Source organism: Procambarus clarkii, chromosome 50, assembly GCF_040958095.1.
Source record: "Procambarus clarkii isolate CNS0578487 chromosome 50, FALCON_Pclarkii_2.0, whole genome shotgun sequence".
Taxonomy (NCBI): Eukaryota; Metazoa; Arthropoda; class Malacostraca; order Decapoda; family Cambaridae; genus Procambarus; species Procambarus clarkii.
In genome coordinates, this window is record NC_091199.1 from 7,872,465 (window position 1) to 7,898,071 (window position 25,607).

A 25,607-nucleotide genomic window follows, 5' to 3' on the forward strand; every position below is an offset into this window, starting at 1 on the left:
CATTGAAACAGTTGATAAACTCGATTTAAAGAGAGGCAACTATGGGGAACTTCGAAATTTTTTTAATGAGTGTAATTGGACAGAATTGTTGCTAGGCAGGGAAGTAAATGAAATGTATGCCAAATTTTTAAAACTATACGAGGAAGGCACACAAACATTCATACCAAAACAGAGATGCAGGACCAGAAAACAGGATTGGTTCGACAGAAATTGTGAGAGGGCAAGAGACCAAAAGACACAAAAATGGAATCAGTATAGGAAGAGGCCAAACCCCCAAACATACCAGCGATACAAAGATGCGAGAAACAATTATACAGCAGTAAGGAGAGAGGCAGAAAGAAATTTTGAAAAAGGGATAGCAGATAAATGTAAAACAGAACCGGGCCTATTCTACAAATTCATAAACAACAAATTGCAGGTAAAGGATAATATCCAGAGGTTGAAAATGGGAAACAGATTCACGGAAAATGAAAAGGAAATGTGTGAAACATTAAATGAAAAGTTCCAAAGTGTGTTTGTACAAAATGAAATATTCAGAGAACCAGACACAATAAGAATTCCAGAGAACAACATAGAGCGGATAGAGGTGTCTAGAGATGAAGTGGAAAATATGCTAAAGGAGCTCGGGAGGAACAAAGCAGCTGGCCCAGATGGCGTTTCACCATGGGTTCTGAGAGAATGTGCATCTGAGCTCAGCATTCCACTTCACCTGATCTTTCAGGCATCCCTGTGTACAGGAATCGTAGCAGACGTGTGGAAACAGGCTAACATAGTTCCAATCTACAAAAGTGGCAGCAGGGAAGACCCCCTCAATTATAGACCTGTATCATTGACAAGTGTAATAGTGAAAGTATTGGAAAAGCTAATCAAAACTAAATGGGTAGAACACCTGGAGAGAAATGATATAATATCAGACAGACAGTATGGTTTTCGATCAGGAAGATCCTGTGTATCGAATTTACTCAGTTTCTATGATCGGGCCACAGAGATATTACAGGAAAGAGATGGCTGGGTTGACTGCATCTATCTGGACCTAAAAAAGGCTTTCGACAGAGTTCCACATAAGAGGTTGTTCTGGAAACTGGAAAATATTGGAGGGGTGACAGGTAAGCTTCTATCATGGATGAAAAATTTTCTGACTGATAGAAAAATGAGGGCAGTAATCAGAGGCAATGTATCGGAATGGAGAAATGTCACAAGTGGAGTACCACAGGGTTCAGTTCTTGCACCAGTGATGTTTATTGTGTACATAAATGATCTACCAGTTGGTATACAGAATTATATGAACATGTTTGCTGATGATGCTAAGATAATAGGAAGGATAAGAAATTTAGATGACTGTCATGCCCTTCAAGAAGACCTGGACAAAATAAGTATATGGAGCACCACTTGGCAAATGGAATTTAATGTTAATAAATGTCATGTTATGGAATGTGGAATAGGAGAACATAGACCCCACACAACCTATATATTATGTGAGAAATCTTTAAAGAATTCTGATAAAGAAAGAGATCTAGGAGTGGTTCTAGATAGAAAACTATCACCTGAGGACCACATAAAGAATATTGTGCAAGGAGCCTATGCTATGCTTTCTAACTTCAGAATTGCATTTAAATACATGGATGGCGATATACTAAAGAAATTGTTCATGACTTTTGTTAGGCCAAAGCTAGAATATGCAGCTGTTGTGTGGTGCCCATATCTTAAGAAGCACATCAACAAACTGGAAAAGGTGCAAAGACATGCTACTAAGTGGCTCCCAGAACTGAAGGGCAAGAGCTACGAGGAGAGGTTAGAAGCATTAAATATGCCAAAACTAGAAGACAGAAGAAAAAGAGGTGATATGATCACTACATACAAAATAGTTACAGGAATTGATAAAATCGACAGGGAAGACTTCCTGAGACCTGGAATTTCAAGAACAAGAGGTCATAGATTTAAACTAGCTAAACACAGATGCCGAAGAAATATAAGAAAATTCACCTTCGCAAATAGAGTGGTAGACGGTTGGAACAAGTTAAGTGAGAAGGTGGTGGAGGCCAAGACCGTCAGTAGTTTCAAAGCATTATATGACAAAGAGTGCTGGGAAGACGGGACACCACGAGCGTAGCTCTCATCCTGTAACTACACTTAGGTAATTACACTTAGGTAATTACACGTACACGCACACACACTAGCCTAGCCATATGGCAATAATAATAATTCCAATAATAATAATAATTAATATAATTGTGCACACGAACATTCACACGTACACCCACACACACTAGCCTAGCCATATGACAATAATAATAATTCCAATAATAATAATAATTAATATAATTGTGCACACGTACATTCACAGGTACACGCACACACACTAGCCTAACCATATGATAATAATAATTCCAATAATAATAATTATTATAATTATTAAGTATGTGTACACATGAACACACACTAGCCTAACCATATGACAATAATAATAATTCCAATAATAATAATAATTAATATAATTGTGCACACGAACATTCACATGTACACATACACACACTAGCCTAACCATATGACAATAATAATAATTCCAATAATAATAATAATTAATATAATTGTGCACACGAACATTCACACGTACACATACACACACTAGCCTAACCATTTGGTGTAACACTTTTTCCACTGCTTTAAAATCTTAATTATATCAACCACATTTTGAGTGTATTACGATGCTCGTCTTAATCTTGTTTAAATATATATATATATACCCAATTATAAACGTTTTGAAATTGCTAATAGATACTGCTTTGATGCTTAATATGGGGATTAGGTATGCATTCAATTCATTTTGAATAATCGAGGAATACAGTATCATACTTTCTGATGTCTTAGGCTTACAATCATTGTAATGATGGCCTAACCTAAACAATTCTGGATTATAACGGTGTTTTTGGTTAAGATACAATTATATCTTATATACAGTATACAATATATATATATATATATATATATATATATATATATATATATATATATATATAATATACAGTATATATTATTTATATATCATTGAGTATAACCATTTGCAGACCAGCCAATGGTTATGCTCAGTTGCAAAGTTTTAAGTATTTAAATCCTCATTTGCCTAAGTATACTAACGCTGGGAATCTCAGATTCCAGACTATTTAACGGAGACTTATATTTGGTAAATCGCTGAGTCGCAGTTCCTTAAATAGGTATATACATATTTTAGGATGTATAGGCTGTATATAATAAGTGTTCTTCAGTGATCAATGTTTGCGGGTATGATGGTGAATATGTTTACATGTTAAGGCTTAATTCCTCCCGACTTTAAAGTCTGGAGAGAGTTTTTTTTTGCAGATATCTTGTTAACCAATTTATTCTGAACAGTTCTGCCAGAGCGCTCCTAGCCATCACGTAAGTCGGCAACATTTCTCATATACATATATATATATACCCTCTGTAACCACCAGCATTTTGGACCCCTCTACTAACCCCCAACACAACCCCGCCCCCCCTCCCTATATGGATGTCAACGCCATTCACCACCCCCCCCCCCAACAGCACAACTTACCCCCCACCCCTAACAATAGAATTTTAGAGTTGATCCGTATCTAGAAAACCCTAAATCGCTCAAGGTGTTGCTTGTTTATATTTGAAATTGACGACAATTACTTTTAATTAAAAGGTTGTTCTCTCAAGTCTGTAGAGAACATTAATTTATTATTTTTGCTACTACTATTATTATTATTATTATTATTATTATTAATAATTATTATTATTTAGATGTCAAAACTTCCTAACACTTCTGATTAAGGAATGTTCGTACAAGTCAAGTTTTAGGAACATTTAAACCTAAATGTTATCCCCGTTAGAACTGATTAAAAATTATTTTTAATTAAAATATTTAGAGTTGGCAACTGTGATCCTAATTCATATTAATTCATTGTCAACAACAGCGACTTTTTTTTAAGAGGCTGTATGTTTGAGTCTAGAATTTAGCTATTTAGGTTTATCAATTTAGGAATAAAATTTAGGTCACCATGTAATAGACGTCTCGATTCCTGAGTTAACAATAGGTTGTTAAAAGTTTTACCCTTGTGTCTTGATTTGGTAACATTGATCACAAAAAGGGTAATTTTTTATTGTCTCGAGTTGGTAATACTTGGATTGTTAGGCTGTTTATTCATTCCATATCTTAGCAACACTGTCTCTCAGATGATGCTCCGAATAGCAATACTGTTCTTGAAAAAATCTTAGTTCCTCTATAAGGTTACGAAGCTAACACAAGGTAATTTGTTGGCGCCTTAAAGTTGGAAACATTTGCCTTTAAAAGGTCTGCTTGTTGGTGTTTGACTTTGGCAAATTGCCAAAATATTGTAATCTTGCCATCTTTGGCAAGATGGTAAATTACATTTTTGTATTTAGTTTGAAACAGTGACGGTCGCATTGTTTTGTTTCCACCAGATGACAAAAATGTCGAACTTAGTTACGTTTGCTTTTAGAGTTGACACCAGTAACAAATACTTTGGCTGGTCCCTTACCCTTTAGTTATGGTTAGTTTAGGTATTATGAGAATCCCTTTGGTTAACTGTTCGATGTTTTGGTAACAGTGAAGACAATTAGATATCCGATAAGTCTTGCTATAGCTATTCTGTGAGTCTGAAACAGTGGCGCTCTTTGTTACGATAAGCCTTTCCGTAAGTTACGATAAGCCTTTCCCTAAGTTACGATAAGCCTTTCCCTAAGTTACGATTAGCTTGGCTCTAATTTTACGATTAATCTTGCCCTAGTAACCCTGACGTCAATAATTAACATTAGATTTGATTAAGCAAGTAATGCCATAGTGCAGACTCAGCTAGGCGAATCTTTGCATAGACTGAAACAATGATGTTTCGATTGATAATTATTTCCTGAGCTGGCAATAGTGACGTCCATGATTATTTTTGAGGTTGCCAACAGCGATGCCCATTATTATGGTTACTTTTGAGCCTGGTAACAATGACGGCCGTGATTATGGTTATTTTGTAGGTGGGCAACAGCGAACACTCGACATTAAGACGTGACAAACAAGCAACCTCTTGGAGCGTAGCTCGTGTGTGTGTTCGTTTAAACTCTTAGACCCTCTCACTACATGCCCCTCACTTCCCTTTACTCACTCTCCCTTCTCCTTACACTCCATCACTCTCCCTCTTTTCCCCCTGAATCTCACTCTTTTCCCCCTGAATCTCACTTTCCCTCCCTTCCTTTCACTTTCCACTCACGCAAACTCCCTCTCCACTTCACCCACACCACCTGAACATCACCGCCTTACCCTTCACCACCTAAACATCACCTTCGCACCCGTCACCACCCCATACCTCACCACATTCACCTCATATCACCCCCCAACCACTTGGGCTGGACGGTAGAGCGCCGGTCTCGCTTCATGCAGGTCGGCGTTCAATCCCCGACCGTCTAAGTGGTTGGGCACTATTCCTTCCCCCCCCCCCCCGTGCCATCCCAAATCCTTATCCTGATTCCTTCCCAGTGCTATATAGTAGTAATGGTTTGGCGCTTTCCCCTGATAGTTCCCTTCCTTCATATCACTTCCCCCCCACACTAGTGATGAAGGCATGCTATACCTTCCTCATCATCTCCTCCAATGTATGATTAACTCCTTTCTCTACCTCTCCCACCACGCCCACCTCTCCCACCACGCCCACTTCGCCTCCCACCTCTCTCACCACGCCCATTTTCCCGCCTTGTCGTCATCTATCGCACCCTTTCTACCCTTACTGTCATGCTTTCCACCTCTCGCATCCGACCTGCCTTACTGCTTGCCTAACGTGTGTCTAACTAGCATGTCCTTATTACATTATGTATTAGTGTAGCTAAAGGTGTGTGTGTGTGTGTGTGTGTGTGTGTGTGTGTGTGTATTTACTATTTGTATTTACTATTTATGCCTGTAGGATCGAGCTATTAGCTCTTGGAATCCGCCTTTCTAACCAACCTATTTTTCCTGTTATGTCTACTACATATATTTGTGTGTGTGTGTGTGTGTGTGTGTGTGTGTGTGTGTGTGTGTGTGTGTGTGTGTGTGTGTGTGTAATTACCTAAGTGTAATTACCTAAGTGTAGTTACAGGATGAGAGCTACGCTCGTGGTGTCCCGTCTTCCCAGCACTCTTTGTCATATAACGCTTTGAAATTACTGACGGTCTTGGCCTCCACCACCTTCTCACTTAACTTGTTCCAACCGTCTACCACGTGTGTGTGTGTGTGTGTGTGTGTGTGTGTGTGTGTGTGTGTGTGTGTGTGTGTGTGTGTGTGTGTGTGTGTGTGTGTGTGTGCGCGTGCGTGTGCGTGCGTGTCCATATTGAGATGTTTATTCATGTGTCTTTATATTTCTACACATGTGCCTTCACATGTTTCTACCATGTATACGTACGCCTGTATATCACCCTATTGTCATTATTTATATTTTCATGTCGCCATCTCTGTGCATATTGCATTTTCTATTGCATATTTTCTACAGTCACCCATGTCTATCTCCCTATGTACTGTATATTCAAAATACTTATGTTCATATTACACACACACACACACACACACATATCTTTACATATATATATATATATATATACCACTGACTCACTCGCCTCCATTCTCTACTGACTCATACTGACTCCTTCTCTTTCCCCGCTTGACACAGGAGATCAAGGAAGCGTCCAAGGTTAGTCAGTGAGTCCATATGCATGGTTCCATGACTTACCGTGTTGCAGACTCATGAGCGCATGCTTTGCTAGTTAAACCCGTGTGTTGGTGAACCTCCGTGTTCAGTCGGTGAGTCAAGGGTGCATGATTTGGCGAGTCAACATGTATTATAGTGACTCTAGCGTGCGTTCCGCCACTCCTGGAGTGCATGGTTTTGACGACTCACCATCCTAGTTTAGTTTACATTTACAGCTGTGGTTCACGTACCTAAGGGCGATTAGGAGTCCAATTAGCTCTACAGTATATCCCGTATACTATTACAAGATGTTCTGCATGGCGTGCCAAATAATAATAATAATAATAATAATAATAATAATAATAATAATAATAATAATAATAATAATAGAAAAACTTACTACAATGCCGTAGTGCGTAAATGAAGGTGAATGAAAGACCTAATTAATCTGTAAGTATATTAAAAACCAAATAGTTTGATTTTTAATACACTTAAAACATAAATTTGGTCTTTCAGTCAAATTCAATAATAATAATACACACATATATTTTCTGTAATAGCTAACAAGACCTATAAAACTTGGACGATGACAGCTCAGTGCGTCCCTGTCGCTGAGAAAGTGCGTTGACAAACTTAAAATAACCTTAAATAACAATTATAAATATGTTTCGAAGGAAGACTAGAGTATATATAGTGTACAGTTTAAATTGTTAACTAGAGCCTGAGGCCTAATGAAGGAGATCCATTGGTTTAGCTTAGAAATACTATCCACGTTAGGAATTGTAGCATTTCAGGCGGGTGCTACTGTAGCCTACTTATGTACCGCTGAGTCAATGTACTTAAGTACCGCTGCTGCTAGTCGCGTACCGTTGTGATCGTCAGGTACCGCACGAGTGTAGGCATGTACCATCATATCCTAGTTATGTACCGTCTTATTCTGTTCAACTACTACCCTATCACAATCAGGTACCGTATCCTGGCAAAGTACCACCGCCTCCCAAGCCAGTACCACATCACCTAGGTAGGTACTTTTGTTAGTATTATTTTCTACCACTGACGTGGCTACACATTTCCAATGCTAACCAACATATATACATTTTCTTCTGTCCTCCATGGACAGGGTTAGAGATCTGTTAAACATATAGTTCAGTGATTTCTTGATCAACCACAGAAGGTGATTGTAGTGTTTTTAAAATGTTAATCTAACCTACAAACATAAAACACACAAATTTACGTCTGCCCTACATAAACAGTGTTCGAGGTGTCTTTTTACAGTGTCATTAAAATGAGTTTACAAAGGTGAAATGGAATTCTGACCAGCTTCCACATATCCTATACACACACACACACATTATATATATATATATATATATATATATATATATATATATATATATATATATATATATATATATATATATATATATATATATATATGTCGTACCTAGTAGCCAGAACGCACTTCTCAGCCTACTATGCAAGGCCCAATTTACCTAATAAGCCGAGTTTTCATGAAATAATTGTTTTTCGACTACCTAACCTACCTAACCTAACCTAACCTAACTTTTTCGGCTACCTAACCTAACCTAAACTATAAAGATAGGTTAGGTTAGGTTAGGTAGGGTTGGTTAGGTTCGGTCAAATATCTACGTTAATTTTAACTCCAATAAAAAAATATTGACCTCATACATAATGAAATGGGTAGCTTTATCATTTCACAAGAAAAAAAATAGAGAAAATATATTAATTCAGGAAAACTTGGCTTATTAGGCAAATCGGGCCTTGAATAGTAGGCTGAGATGTGCGTTCTGGCTATTAGGTACGACATATATATATATATATATATATATATATATATAACATTCAAGTCTCTCTTACTTTGAGAGGTTAAGATAGCTGCTATAGAAACTAGTGTGTTATTAAGCACTTAACCACTGACGGTGATTAAGAGGTTTTTACAAGCTCAGGTTATAATTACATAACATATATTGTATAACTGATGCCTTACATAGTCAATCTTGGGTGTACTGTTCTATCCCAATCATGCTCCGTCATATCCCAAAGCAGTTATCGCTGCATCCCAGTCAGGTACTGCAGTAGCCTAGGTACTACAATATCCCACCCAGTCAGGTACTGCAGTAGCCTAGGTACTACAATATCCCAGTCAGGTACTGCAGTAGCCTAGGTACTACAATATCCCAGTCAGGTACTGCAGTAGCCCAGTCGGTTACCTGTGCCCAAGTCAGGTAAATCGGTACGAATCACGAACCGTAATATTAATGATTTATACTGTACATGGCAATGCTAAGTTCTTTTGTCTGAAAGTGGCGACAGTTTCTGCATGGCGCTCACCTCGTGTTGTAGCGGTGTCGGTAACATGTCTTGCATGGTAATCAGTTTTTCAAGTCGATATATATATACATGTCTAGGGAGTGTTCCTGTTAAGCAATTTTTTCGTTATCATGCAACACTGACCTGGCCAAGTCTATAAAATGATATGTATATTGCATGATATCTTCAAGTTAGGCCTATCTGGTAGTAAATCCCCCCTCCCCCCCCCCAGAGAACTTTAAACCATTGCAACCATGACCCCGCAAACCTCCCATAACCACCACAACTGTGCACAACTACCTCCACACAGCTGGCGCCGTGGAGAGCAGGAACCTACGGAGCAGCAGCAGCATGCATGGAATAACCCAACATTACTTATATATACTCCACGTGACAAACGCCGTAGTGTTATGACGGTGTATTTGGCAGGATAGTGGTAGGGTGTTGGTTACTAGGCAGCCGACGGGGGTATTGCTATGGTGGTGACGACGACCTTTTGGTGGTCGTGGTGATGAAGACCTTTTGTGGCAGATGAGGACCTTTTTGTGGTGATGAGGACCTTTTGTGGTTGTGATGAGGGCCTTTCATGGTTGTGATGAGCACCTTTTGTGGTAGCGATGAGGACTTTTGTGGCAGTGAAAATCTTTTCTGATAGTGATGAGGACTTTTTGTGGCAGATGAAGACCTTTTGTGGCAGATGAAGACCTTTTATGGCAGATGAGGACCTTTTGTGGCAGATGAGGACCTGTTTTTGCTGATAAGGACCTTTTATGGTTGTGATGAGAACCTTTTGTGGCAGTGATGCGAATCTTTTGTGGTAGTGATGAGGACCATTTGTGACGGTGATGAGGACCTTTTTATTTAGTGATGAGAACCTTTTGTGGTGGTAATGATGAGGACCTTTTGTGACGGTGATGCAGGCCATTTGTGGCAGAGATAAGGATCTTATTGTGGTAGTGATGAGAACCATTCGTGGTGATGACCTTGAGTGGTAATGATGAAGTCCTTTTGTTGTGATGATGACGACCTTTTGTAGTAGTGATAACCTTTTGTAGTGGTGATAACGACCTTTTGTAGTGATGACAACCTTTTGTAGTAGTGATAACCTTTTGTGGCAATGATGAGGGCGTTTTGTGGTAGTGACGGAGACCTTTTATGGTAGTAATGAGGACATTTTATGCTAGTGATGAAGACTTTTTATGGTAGTGGCACATTTTTATGGAAGTGACTAACACTTTTTGTGGAGATGAAGAACTCCTTTATGGCATAAAAAAAGAACCAGTTATGGTAATGACAATGACCTATTATGGAAGTAATGAGGACTTTTTGTGGTAGTGGTAAGGAATTCCTAAAGTAATACTAATGACCTTTTATGTAGCAAATGTATATATTTATTTATATCAGTTTAGAGTAAAGCCAATTATAGTAATTATTATTATTGATATTATTATTATTATTATTATTATTATTATTGTTATTATTATTACAGTATTATTATATTGTGACTAATGATTGGTAGAACAGTAACTGATTCTAATACTTTGATAAGCAATGCCTATAAAATATTAATAAAAGTAAAAATCCTAATTATTATGATAATAATGATTATAATAAAAACAATAATTATTACTACTACTAACGGAGAAACTTACTACAATGCCTTAGTGCTTGAATGAAGGTGAAGGGAAGACCCAATACTGTATATGTGTGTGTATTAAAAACAAAATATTCGTGTGTGTGCCTTTGCACATACACGAATATTTTGCAGCTTGCAGCCTTTCTCAAGGTACTGTACACAATTTTCTCATTGTATCAAGAACAGTAAACATTTAGTTTCTGATATATTTACAAATATATTAGGTCTTCCCTTCGCCTTCACTACTACTCCCAATAATAATAGTATTAAAATAAGAATAATTATAATAATAATATGTATTATTAGTTGTGTTAATATGGCGAGTTTTATCATTATTATTTGTACATGAGTAGAGGTGAGGAGTAACAGAGGTGTGTGTGTGTGTGTGTGTGTGTGTGTGTGTGTGTGTGTGTGTGTGTGTGTGTGTGTGTGTGTGTGTGTGTGTGTGTGTGTGTGTGTGTGTGTTGGTGCGATGATTTCCTCCCCGCCCCTCTACTCTTCACAGTCTCTGGAGAAAGTGTTGGTGCAAAATATTCTCTTCGGCCTCTCGCCTTCCCTTACTGACGCTATCAAGAGTGTACCTCGATGGCGGTTCATCCAGGCTGCCCTACCCCACGTCATGCACTCTGCCGCTTCTCTCCTCTATAACAGGTGGGTGCCAGCCCTCCCTCTGTAACAGGTGGGTGCCAGCCCTTCCTCTGTAACAGGTGGGTGCCAGCCCTCCTTCTGTAACAGGTGGGTGCCTGCCCTCCCTCTGTAACAGGTGGGTGCCAGCCCTCCCTCTGTAACAGGTGGGTGCCTGCCCTCTCTCTGTAACAGGTGGGTGCCAGCCCTCCTTCTGTAACAGGTGGGTGCCAGCCCTCTCTCTGTAACAGGTGGGTGCCAACCCTCCCTCTGTAACAGGTGGGTGCCAACCCTCCCTCTGTAACAGGTGGGTGCCAACCCTCCCTCCTCTGCTAGAGGGCGTACCCAGATATGCTTCACGTACTATGGGTGGCGTACCAAACTACTATGCCGTGTTACCATAGCCATACTTTTCCCCCTTTTGGTATGTGTAAGGACATATGTGTAATCAACTATTATTAGTTGTAGTAGTAATATTTATATATCTATGATGCCGGGGAAGTCAATTTACGTATTAAACAGGTCACAGGACAGGTCAGGTGTTCATGACCTGACCTCATGACTATTTCTAACAACAGCAGTGATGATTACAGTTGCCCGTGCCACCTCTTGGCTGGCTTAATCTTCATCAATGACTACAGAAGAACTAGTGCTCGTAACTCTCTCCACACAAACATATGTATCCTGGATATGTCGGGTCACTACGTAGAAGTCAATCATGGTTTAGTGAACGGAAGCCAAGAGGGTAAATGAATACACATGATTGCTATGTGGTGTGCAGGTGTAATAATCGTGCTTGACAATCACGTACAAATGTTTTGTGTCGTGCAGGAGGGAGTCGACCATTACAAACCTCGGCGCTGCCGAGACCAAGTTACTCTACACACTCCACTGGATAATCCTGGACGCCGCGGAAGAGTGCGCAGACGCCGACCAGGAGAAGGGCCGCAGCAAGCCGACTGTCTTCCCTTACCACTTCTCCCTGGCTACCATTCAGGTAAGACCAGCTGCCCATTCCGCATATATCTGTATACCCGTCTCTCCTACAGCTGCTTATCTACCCGTCTCTACCATAGGTGCTTATGTAGGTGTCTTTCCTGCAGGTATTCATCTACCTGTTCGCACCGCTGCTGCACACGCTGAAGGAGTCGGACTTCCAAAATTTTCGACTGGAGAACGGGTTGAAGATCTGGGGAGCCCTTTGGGAGTACCGCCACCCCGATGTACCGGCCTTCACTACCGCCGTCAGGCCCCGCAGGTAGCAACTCAAGCTCCTTGTAACCCACGCACATGGAGGCTGTACCTCCTTCCATAGGCTTCCCCCACTACCCCAACCCAGGCTCAAGGAGGCTTCACCTTCCCTGAGTGGCTTCCCCACTAACCTAACCCACATGGAGGCTTCACCTGGCTTCCGCTGCTGCACAACCCAGGCACATGAGGGTCTGGCATGCGTTTGATTGGCCCTGTGCTATATTCCACGTATTTTGCTCACTGCCCTAACTTATTCTCCGCTCAGCTAGTTGGAATTATGGTCATTAATGACCAATCACACCACCTCACGCTCAGCAAGCTGGTGTCACGGCTGTTACTGACCAATCACATTTACGTCACGCCAATCACAAGTACGTCACATTTAGTTGGCTGGCATCACGGCGGTTACTGATCAATCGCAGCACATCACTCCGCCAGCATGATTGCCAATCGCAGCACATGCCCTCACTCTCACGTGTACTGAATGTGCAGAATACTAATAATTACGAGGCTATATCCCTTAACCCTAAGTTTCAAGGCCTACCAGAAGGCCGAGAGTATAATATTGTCCGTTTAACGGTGCTGGTACCATTAACTAATGTGTTCAACCAATAATAAAGTTTCCTATTATGTAAGTAAACTCGCAGTAGACCTCTTAAGAAAATAATTTAATTCCGCCAAAAGAACTTCAATTACACGAGATAATTAATAACAAAATTCCACTTATATAAGTATTTATGAAACAAAATATTGTTATACAACAATAGCAACTTCATAAAAAGAATAATGCGAGTTAACCTACAAAAAGCAGTCATCCAAGTGATAGCGTTTGTTAACACAACTTGTTGATTTAAGGAATGGTGCTAGTCCTTAATAAGCACCTATATAGACAAATTATATATAAATTTTATTTGCAGTTAGAACTAGGTTATGTGTATATCAACCTGTCCTCAGGCTAGGCTAATGCATTATAAAGTGGTAAGAGAATACTTGAACATGATATAATGTAAGCTAGCCTATGATAACAACTTTTGTGACACTTGTCTTTGTGAGTCCTTAATATCGACCTACTTCTACAAGTAAGGAGGCAGAGCCACACCAACAGCACACCTGTGTCCCCGACAGGCAGGTGCTCAGGGCCAAGAAGGTACGCCGCTCCAACACCCAGTTCGGCGATGTATTTCTGGGCGGCGGGGCAGGTCAGTAGCGCTCCCTTCTGCACGCCCACACCCTCCCGCCCACACCTTCACACCCACACCCTCCCGCCCACACCTTCACGCCCACACCCTCCCACCCACACCCTCCCGCCCACACCTTCACGCCCACACCCTCCCACCCACACCTTCACGCCCAACCCTCCCGCCCACACCTTCAAGCCCACACCCCTCACATCCACGCCCTTACGCCCCCACACACCCTCATATACCACAATGCCATTATTTACCAAAACTTAATGTTTACCTAATTAATGTTTATTCAATACTTAAGCAGCCAGCCTAAAATGCTGTATTTTGAATTTTATATACTCGATTAATGTTATGGATTTGTTGATAAAAAATTCGATACTAACATGTAATACATGTGTTTAGCCTTGCTAAGTACTCACGCGCAGGTTGGGACTCTCCAGGGTAACTCTTAAGCCATGTTTAAAACACCGAGTGACATGTTTTTGGTACACGCCTCAACACCTGGGTCACTCACACATGTATTGTAACACCTGCAGCCATTTAAACATGAATTGGAACATTCAAAACAACTCACGCTGGCTTGGGAACAAAAAGGACACACACACACACACAAGAGAAGACAGAAGAGTTAGGGGGGATATGATCACCACGTACAAGATTCTCAGAGGAATTAACAGGGTAGATAAAGACAGGCTATTTAACACAAGGGCCACACGCACTAGGGGACACAGGTGTAAATTGAGTGCCCAAATGAGACACAGAGATATTAGAAAGATTTTTTTTAGTGTCAGAGTGGTTGACAAATGGAATGCATTAGGCAGTGATGTGATGGAGGCTGACTCCATACACAGTTTCAAGTATAATTATGATAGAGCCCAATAGGCTCAGGAACCTGTACACCAGTTGATTGACAGTTGAAAGGCGGGACCAAAGAGCCAGAGCTCAATCCCCACAAGCACAAATAGGTGAGTACACACACACACACACACAAATATACTTGGGGTCACTCACGGTCACTCATACAGGTGTTGGATATATAAAACCAATCGCATAATTATTGGAACACTGACTTCGTTCCCTCCCTGTATAACTTTAATCACTTGGCATGCATCAATGGTCAGGAATATCTATACAAAATGTTTTTGTTTTTAATGTGACTAAAAGTGTTTTTTCTTTGGTGCGTCCAACAGGTCGACTAGGTAGGCCACCAACCTTCATGCTTGCATGATCGTTGATTGCATGTGTGTGTGTGTGTTGCACCATCTTACTTCCCCTTCCCTGCCCCCTCGCACCTGTTGCATACTTGTTATCATTAACATGTGCCATTACCTGTTAAACGTGTCATGACACAACTGAGCTCTCACTGGGTCGCACACACCTGTATCCTGGCACATTTGAGCTTTCCATATCTGCCGGTCACATAGCAGGATACATATTTGTCGCATTTATGTGCCACGAAACATTGTAACCCCCGCACACTGGTGATTGGTGTGTATTGGCGCGCGGTTAACGCACCAATGCATCCCCAGCTAGTGTGATACCCCCCCAGCTAGTGTGACACTCCCCCCCCAGCTAGTGTGATACCCCCCCCCCCAGCTAATGTGACACTCCCCCCCCAGCTAGTGTGACACTCCCAGCTAGTGTGACCCCCCCCCCAGCTAGTGTGACACACCCCCAGCTAGTGTGACACACCCCCAGCTAGTGTGACACTCCCCCAGCTAGTGTGACACTCCCAGCTAGTGTGACGCTAGTGTGACTCCCATTTAGTGAGAGACACACACCTGTTACTAGTACACATTTTCCCCGAATACTAATCTTGGAAATAGGTGGCGGACAATCTTCAAAGTCAGATCAGTCGACTGCGAGACTGACAATATTCGTGTAACCGTGTTATTGTGTGTGTGTCATAAAGATTAGAGATCTCGATGAGCGTGTGTAGAGGATATTAATCAGTCGTGTGAGATGGTGTACAGTAATTAAGTATCGCCATGTTTCAGGCGAAAAAGGGGGGTCAGAATTGGTGCCATTTCGTTTTATTACATCCCAAATTAACACTTTTTTTAACTTTGTTAAAAGAGTTTTACTAGTTATCAAACTACTTCTTTAAAATGGTCAAATATAATATAAAAGGAAGCAACAGTTTCAAGCTCAACAAGGTACAATGTAAGACATAAAACAAGAGGTTTGTTCACCCTTAGGATTATAAACCCATGGAAACGCCTACCCGACAAAGCCGTAAAGGCAGAAGTCATTTACTTCAATTTGAAATCCAAATAGAAAACAAATCATCAGGAACAATGGGGGGGGGAAGAGGGAAGGGAGGGAATTTTCAGGGTAAAGCACCAAGCCATTACGACTATATAGCACTTGGAAGGGATTAGGATAAGGATTTGGGATGGGACGCGACGCCACTTGACACTATAGGAAGACAGTCTGGTCGACGGAGGCCTGGTCGACGACCGGGACCCGCGTAAGTGTCGACCTGACCCATTCCTACCTGCTGGGTGGCCCGCTGACAGCTCTGGGTCCAGCGTGCGTCCTTTGTCGGTCGTTAGCGCCTCTAAATTACCAAGACAGCGCTTGTTTCCTTACTGGTGAGCTGGTTGGGCGGGAGACAGTCACTCCTGCGGCTTGTGGTCGGCCACAAGAGGTGAGGGCGGCACCTGTGAGCGAGTAAACACCTTGTGGACTTCCCGCTTCGGCGACTTGAACTCGGCCAATATGGCGGCGATGTTCCAACAATTTTTGATAACGCCAAAAACTCTCTTTATTGTATGGCGGATTATTGTGTTTTATATAACTATTAAGTAAATGTTAGTGATGATATCACTAATCACGTCTCTAATGACCTGTGTGCGAAATTAAACACTGAACTAAACATTAGTGACTTAATTTATCCTCGAAAAATACAAACACTGTACCAAGTAAAAAATGTAATAAAAATGTAATATGATCCTTTGTACCTCATATACATAAATTACTGTTACTAATGAAAGACTACATGCAAAGTATTTTTCCCAACGATCATATTTTATAAGATAATATTTTCTCCAATTAAAATAGGTCTTGGGCGAGGCTTGTCGAACGAGCGTCTGATGTAACTTATAATATTAACACTGTTACTACTTGGGCTACTTTTTGCCACAGTATTCTAATGAAAATGTCACGTATGACGTGCAGAGCAGCGAATGAACTTTTTGCTTGATAAAACTAGCATTGTGAGGCTATTGACCCCCGGGTAGCTATAGGCCCTCGGGGGACCAACTTTCCCGCCAATATACACATAGGTCTCTTAGAAAACAAAAACTTTTAAAAATCAAGATAAGATACTAATTCATGTTTTAGTAAAACAGGCTAAACAAAACTGGTATTTACATTGGAATGCTAATGCAATAATGTATAATGAAGCTAGGCTTCTGATTTCATAGTTACTGATCCGGTACCAATACATATTTCAATGTATTTTCAGACTACTCACACACATATGAGGTTATTAACTAGACTTTAAGAATGTCTGTATAACGTTAAAAGCAACATATGATTCAGTTTCCTGCCATACACAGATTTTAAGTTTCATTTCTTTTTACAAATTTTAAATTTAAATTAATATTTTAACGTTTTAAGGCAATATGGACTACAACGTACAACTGTATATATGCTATTCCTACACACACCAATGAACCAGTTTAGATGGAGAATTATTTGCTTATAGCAGCATAGAACATGTTAAATACACAAAGCCCGCAAACAATTAGCTTACGTGTTGAGCTTCTGTCAAGACAGTAAAGATTATTGTGTCAAGACAGTAACGATTATTGTGTCAAGACAGTAAAGATTATTGTGTCAAGACAGTAAAGATTATTGTGTCAAGACGGTAAAGATTATTGTGTCAAGACAGTAAAGATTATTGTGTCAAGACAGTAAAGATTATTGTGTCAAGACAGTAAAGATTATTGTGTCAAGACAGTAAAGATTATTGTGTCAAGACAGTAAAGATTATTGTGTGTACCCAATACTCATCCCGTGAGAAGAGCACATATTGAATTACAGAGAGTACAAAAAGTCTTAATCAGACCTTAATCAGAATCGGATAATTTGATTTCATTAATTACACTTAATCTGCACGCTGTGAAGGGAAGATGACTTGCCTCTATAGTCACACAACGCTAATTCTTGTATATATTGAACGAAACTGATACATCTCCTTTTAAGGTTTCGTATGGTATATCGATCACATTCCTGGTGTTAGGCAGCCTTAACCCGTGACGCTCCTCCTCTTACTGAACACGATATATTGTATACGGCATCGTTACCACAGTAAAATATGCGGTGGTTGACGGACATTGAAAACACCCCAGTATTGACCCTGCCTGAGAATAATGAGTATCCACTCCATTAGGTTAGCTAGTTTTGACACTTTGAGTTCAAGTTCAAGTATGTTTATTGAGATAAGAAAGAAATACATCTCAAAGGGATAGAGTAGCTTAGGCTATTTCTACCCCCTCTACTTTTGACACTTTGAGTTAGGCTAAACCACTATATTTTTACGGAGGGGCAATCGAGAGAACGTATTGACGGAGTGGATTGTGTGCGCGTCACGCAGTTATAGTTATATTGTGTAATTACCTAAGTGTAGTTACAGGATGAGAGCTACGCTCCTGGTGTCCCGTCTACCCAGCACTCTTTGTCATATATAACGCTTTGTGTGTGTGTGTGTGTGTGCTCACATATTTGTACTCACCTATTTGTGCCTGCAGGATCGAGCATTAGCTCTTGGACCCAGCCTTTCTAGCCATCGGTTGTTTAAAGGCAATGACTCCTGTCCTATTTTCCAATCATGTCTACTTTTTAAAGTTATGAATGGAGTTTGCTTCCACAACCTGCTCCTGCTCCTTTAGCTCATTCCATTTTCCCACTACTCCTACACTAAATGAAAACTTTCTAACATCTCTCACTCATCTGAGTTTCAACGACTTAGATGAGTCAGAGATGTTATGCCCCCTTGTTCTATTGATATTCAACGTGAACATTTCCTCTATTTCCATTGTCAATCCCCCTAAGTATTGTATACATCTCTATCATATCTCTCCCTCTCCTTTTTCTAGCGTGGGCAGGTTCAGTTCTTTCAGTCGCTCTTCATACCCCATCCCTCGCAATTCTGGGATTAGCCTCGTCGCAAATTTCTGAACCTTTTCCAGTTTCCTTATGTGTTTCTTCAGGTGGGGACTCCATGATGGGGTAACATACTCTCAGAAAAAGACTGATCTCACGTAGGCGGTGCAAAGTGCTCTAAATGCCTCCGTACTTAGGTTCCTGAACATGATGTTCTAACTTTTGCTACCGTAGAGTACGCTGCTGACGTTATGCTATTTATATGTGCCTCTGGAGCTCGGTTTAGTGTTGCGTCCACTCCCAGATCTCCTTTTAGAGTTGCTACAAGTATGTACCTTCACTTCTGTGTATACTGTCTCCTGTTAATACTTCCATCACTTTACACTTATTCGTGTGTGTGTGTGTATACTTACACTAAATCCTTAGTTAGTTTCGTTTCTAGTAATTCAGATAATTTTAATTTTCAAAATATTCTAGATTCTATAGTGACTATAGGCTTGTAGCAGCGGTATACAATCTACCCTGAACCCCACCATGCACTCCCCTACACTATTGTAAATATTGTAGACATGTTCAGTCCTATATCTGTTGCACTCAAGAATGACAAGCCTGCTGGAGATTCATTGTGTTGTATTTTGTCTTACTTGTTGCTCTTCATTCTTAGAGTATAGAGTCCCAGTGGTGTCACACATGACACCTGGGGGTTTAGAGTCCCAGGGAGTATAGAGTATAGAGTCAGTCATTTACGGTTCTAGTTAGACCACTGGATGAGTTTAGGACGCGTACTACACGTAACGTCGTAATTATTCAAAAGCAAAACAAAAAAGTTTCTAATTTCCTCCTCATAGTTCCCACCTTATGCTCCAAACTCACTCTGCTACCCCCCCCCCCCCCCCATCACCCAATTTTAGTACTCAAAACAGGCAACTTTGCCATTACAATCTATACTATCACTTATAATTATTATGTTGAACTCAAATTCTTCTACAATTTTGTATTTAATTTTATTTATACAAGAGTTCTTACATTCATGTAAAGCCTTTAGCACGCATAACCTTCGGGACCTTAATCTTAATCTTAATATTCCTTGGAATACGACCTGCCAAATCTACCCAATCACTGCTGGGTGAGCAGAGGCTACAGTTAAGGTTTGGTGCCTAGTCAATCCTCCCCGGCTAAGATACGAACCCAGCCCAAATCGCCGGCGAAATGCCGCTGTGTCACCACTGCCCCACGGAGACTTAGCACAGAAACGAAAAATTAATGGAGATTCATGGACATTCGGCTGGTTGGTGATGAAAGAAAACCAACATATTTGTTTTGTAAAACAACAGGTGGTTGTTGCCTGAGAATGCAAGTTACTTATAACTATGAGGTTAACCATCTTAATAAAGCCTACCAATAAATATGATAAATATACAAGTGGCAAATAGACGATAAAATGGATGAGTTAGAAGTCATTGAACAGTGGGTCACTAAGTCTTCATCAAGTCAGTGAGGCTGTAGGTTACAAAATTGCTCATGAATTATTAAATAACTGTTTCTGAAGCCTTTCTCAGAAGGGAACTTTATAAAAAAGTGAATATAATTAATGGATCCAAATGTTATTTGCCCTGAGAAACGGCATTTAAACTTTTGCAAATATTAGCCTCAAGAAATACATTCATGACCAGTGAAGATCTCAAACACAAGGCCAGACTGGATAAGAAGGGACAGTGCAAAAGGGTTACACCTGTGAAGTAATTAAACAAGCATACATATACACACATCACAAACAATAAACATATTACCAAACATTCTATGTTTATCTCTCAGAATGTTTGGTAATGTTTATTGCTTGTGATGTGTGTCTATGTATGTATTAACACGATGTACTGAACGGGGTGAGAATAGCTTGAGCTACCTCATCCCTTTGTGTGTATTTTACCTCAATAAACTTATTTCAGGCCAGGAGGGGAAGTCCTCGCAAACAAACAAAAACAGCAAACATTGTTCAGCAAACAATGAACGACCTGGTTCCCTCTACTCAGAAAGGCAGCGTCCTGGATGTGCTGTATTTCTGAGGTCAACCGAAACACAGAATGGTGAAAATAATTTAAAAATCTAAAGTAATACTTATAAAGTAAATAATTAAGAGTGAATTGAACAATAATAAACTAAACTGTAGTGAATGAGCATTAACTTATAAATTAAATACTGAATGTCAACTCCAAATCTACACTGATGGGTCATCTAATCCTACCAATGGCATGGCTGGGGCAGCATACACTGTAATTAGCAATAATACCTTTTAAAAGGCAAGTGAAGAAAAAGCACATATTAAGATCTATGCCTCTTCAATGCAGAGCTAACTACCATTGTTAGGGCATTAAGATTTTTTGAGCGAAACATTAACGGTGCAGTGATCTGCACTGATTCAAAAGCAGCACTACAAAGCCTTAGTAAAAATAAGGCTAAAAATATTGCGATAGTTGCTGAAATCAAGAGAGCTGTGAGGGTACTAACTAATCAGGGAAGAGTCGTCAAGTTTCTGTGGCTCTCCTCCCATGTTGGAATCTGTGGAAATGAACGAGCAGATGTGCTGGCTGCTGAAGGCGCTGAAGGAGACCATATTGAATACTTCATACCCAAGACTCTGCTACAAATTAGAGGTATTGTCAGGCAACATCACCGTGACAAGATAACTGAGGAAAGAAGGATAGAAGTACAAACCAGTTCATCTGTACGCTGGTACAATGCGGTTGCAGCTGGCAATCCCAATCATTATGGACGAAGAGGAGGTGGCCGCGGGAGAGAATCAGCAATAGCAAGAATTCGTCTTGGATACACATCTCCATGGAGATTTGGGGACTGGTCGATTCGTACATAACCGTTGCTGGTAGCTGAGTGGACAGCGCGCGGGACTCGTAATCCAGTGGCACGGGTTTGATTTTCGGACTAGGCAGAAACAAATGGGCAGTTTCTTTCACCCTGATGCCCCTGTTAAATCCTAACAATAAATAGGTACCTGGGAGTTAGACAGCTGTTACAGGCTACTTCCTGGGTGTGTGTGGGTGGACAAAAAATATATTTATTATTATTATTATTATTTTCTACCACAGACGTAGGCACACATTTACAATGCTAACCAGCATATATACATTTTCTTCTGTCCTCCATGGACAGGGTTAATTAGAAATGTGTTAAACATATAGTTCAGGGATTTATTGAACAATCAACCACAGAAGGTGATTCGGTGCTTTTAAAATGCTAAGCTAACCTACATACGTAAATACATAGATACACAGATTTACGTATGCCCTACATACAGTATTCGATGTGTATTTTACACAAAAAATAGTAACAGGTGATTGATTAACAGTTGAAAGGCGGGCCGAAAGAGCAGAGCTCAACCCTCGTAAGCACTACTAGGTGAATACAACTAGATGAATACAGTACAGTTTCGTCATAGGAGATTCCTAGATTGGAATTCATTACCAGATTTCAATAAATCTAAGTATTTTTAGTGTGAAATGCTGGTATTACATACATAATTTGTTGTTTTAATAATATTATGGATTGATGTTTAATTTATTTGGAAATACATCACAACTCAACAGAGTGCAGAATATCGTAACCAGACGTTATATGATATCCTCAACAGTAGATAAAGAAGTTATTGCAGAACTTCAGTTACTTAATACCAGTATTGTATAAAACCTTATCATAAGCTACGGGATTTATAGATCAGAGTTTAAAAGAGAATTCGGAAGTAATAATAATACAGCTGATGCCATCTGTCGGCAGAAAAGAACACTATCAAGAAGTCTGCTGGTAAATAGTAGCCAAAAGATACAGCTTATGCCATCTGTTGGAATCAAATTGCACTATTAACATTTTACCCTTCAAAATACACCTAGCGCCATCTCTGATTTTTCCAACGCACTAAAAATATCCAAACAGCAGCCCATAAGGCGGGTTGTTGTGCTGAAGTAAGAAGTCCCCCCCACCTCCCACCAGCCTCCATATCATTGGTAGATATTATTTGTTGACATTCACCACAGCCAATCACAGGCAAGGGATCAGCTAAAGGTGCCGCATCCACTTAATAAATTATCATTGTTCTGCACACCAGCCCTACTTATGATATGCTGTTTCAACTTTAATCTACCAAAAACGTGAAGTGTTAATTATTTAAAAGTATAAATAAAGTGATAAATAAATATTGTAGGATATAACAGGTGTTATAGAACAATGGTTTGGCTACCAAACTTCTCACGTCTTCAGTGGGTGTTGCCACACAAATACTACTACTACTAATAATAATAATTATAACATCGGTGATACGATTCTCCGCCCTCTTATTGGACTACATTATTCAGTTAGATGAACATTTCTGTCAGGGGCAAAACATATTGTGCAAAAGGACATATTTCTTAGTTTGCATTTCATTCCTAGAAAGAGTGTTGGCATTCCCTGCAACAGCCAATCATAAGTCCACTTATGGATGTCAACGAACAAACTAACATTAAACATCGAAAAGATTTACTACATCTTATTTGGAAGCAAATCATCAAATGCAATTCAGCTACAGATAGACAACATTAACATCAGTAATAAAAATGATGGCAAGTTTCTTCGCCTATTCCTAGACAAGAGACTCAACTTCAGCACCCACATTCATCACATAACTAACAAAGTCTCTAAGACAGTTGGTATACTCTCCAAAATCAGATATTATGTTCCTAACTCTGCTCTCCTCTCACTATATTATGCACTAATCTACCCCTATCTTAATTATGGTATCTGTGCATGGGGGTTTACCACTGCAAACCACCTTAAGCCCATCATCACACAGCAAAAATCTGCTATCAGAATAATAACTAACTCTGCTTTCAGACAACACTCAGCTCCCTTGTTTAAATCTCTAAACTTGCTAAATATTAACTCCCTCCACACATTCTCTTGTGTCAACTACATTTACAAAACCCTGTTCTTAAATGCAAACCATGCTCTGAAACTCTCCCTGGACAGATGTAATAGGACCCATTATCACCACACCAAAAATAAATATCTCTTTGATATCCCCAGGGTCAAACTTAATCTGTGTAAACACTCTATGCAAATTAAGGGACCTAGTCTATGGAACTCACTCCCTAGTGAATTGAAAAACTGTAAAACTTTTGCCTTATTTAAAAGCAAAACCAAAAAGTACCTAACTTCATCTTCTTAGTTTCCTACACTGAGCTTTAAATTTGCTCTGTACCTAGTGTTACCCAATCTCCTAATTTTTATGTAATATCAAACAACCTTATCATTGTGTTCATTGCTGTCTTCTTTTATGTGCTAGCCATATGCTGTATTGTGCCTACCAATTTGTTGTCAACTACCATTCAAGCTGTCATTCCAATCAATCTTAGCTACCTATGTGCTTTAATATACTGTACCTACAATTATCTCTCATCTTTTTTTTTTCATTTCATGTAATCTGTTATCATTTTTTTGTCTATAAATTTTGCAAGTATTTACCTCCTTAAAATTTTCTTAGATTAAGGACCTGCCCGAAACGCTGCGTGTGCTAGTGGCTTTACAAGACTGTAATTACCATATTTGTATCCTCACATTCCTTATGTACATTCTTGTATATGCATAAATAAATAAATAAATAAATAAATCACAGGAAGGTATTTGCTACAGCTCCGCCTCCTATTGAAGTCCTCGGGAGTGTTCACTACACCGATCTCCCTTAGGGCTTTCTGTTTTATCCCTTGTATATCCAAAGTATGACTCTCTATTAATATGATAATTAAAAGTAAAACGTTACACAAAATGTCTTAACTCTGTCATTAAAAAGAGCTCATAGTGGATTTTGTAACAGTTTTATGTCATATCATGTTGTAGTACACTATTAATACATTTAAAAGTACATACATTAATAATATACATTTAATAATGCCCGAAACACTATGCGTGCTAGTGGCTTTACAAGAATGTAAAATCCACTAAATTTCTATATTCTTTGTTAACCTCCAATGTATCTTCTTGTATATAAATAAATAAATAAATAAATAAATAAATAAATAAATAAATTTACAGTTGTTCCTCTTAGTGAAGAATTAAAACAAAAATTATATACTTGTAAGTATACTTGTACTTATTGTACTGTATTGTACTTGTACTTGTTATACTTATACTTGTAAGTGCGCGGAAGTTGAGTTTGTCCGGGACGCCAGCAAGCCTAGGGGCCGCCCTGGCAGCTCTCTTCACCTTGGAGAGACCTCAGTATAAGTCTAACATGTATATATACTCTGGCTGCCTCTCCCCCTACACAATGATTTATTATTATAATAATAGTAATAATAATAATAATAATAATAATTTTTATTTAGGTAAAGGTACATACATAAAGAGATTTTACAAAGTTTGTTGGCTTTATAGATAGAGGTAGTACATACAATGCCTAAAGCCACTATTACGCAAAGCGTTTCGGGCAGGAAAAAACACTAATGACTAAAGCTTAAAACTAATGGGTAAAAAGAATAAAATGTGTTGAGTACAAATAAAAATAGAGGTAAAAGAGGGGGGAACATTGTTGAAAAAGCAGCACAAATACAATTACAAATTATTACAGAAAATTACATTCAAACAGCGTTGAATTGAAAAAAAAAAAAAAAAAAAAAAAAAAAACATACATGGGTTGACAACAGAGGGGTAAGGTAGGTTACAGGGAATTTATTAGGTATAGCTTCGTTTTTAACTTAAACTGGTTGAGAGAGGTAC

The 25,607-nt window shown here is 39.6% G+C and overlaps 1 protein-coding gene across 9 annotated transcripts in view; it reads left to right on the forward strand.

The window, feature by feature from the left end:
• unc80 (unc80, NALCN channel complex subunit) overlaps window positions 1–25,607 on the forward strand; it is a 162,248-nt gene that overhangs the window by 15,164 nt on the left and 121,477 nt on the right. For 8 of the 9 annotated variants that reach the window (XM_069303440.1, XM_069303447.1, XM_069303448.1 and 5 more), the window contains exons 4-9: window positions 3,388–3,414; window positions 6,690–6,710; window positions 11,180–11,325; window positions 12,130–12,295; window positions 12,402–12,556; window positions 13,630–13,748. In XM_069303440.1, the coding sequence (XP_069159541.1) occupies window positions 3,388–3,414; window positions 6,690–6,710; window positions 11,180–11,325; window positions 12,130–12,295; window positions 12,402–12,556; window positions 13,630–13,748 (634 nt within the window). The remainder of the gene's footprint in view (window positions 1–3,387; window positions 3,415–6,689; window positions 6,711–11,179; window positions 11,326–12,129; window positions 12,296–12,401; window positions 12,557–13,629; window positions 13,749–25,607) is intronic. The other variant, XM_069303446.1, reaches the window with a different exon arrangement.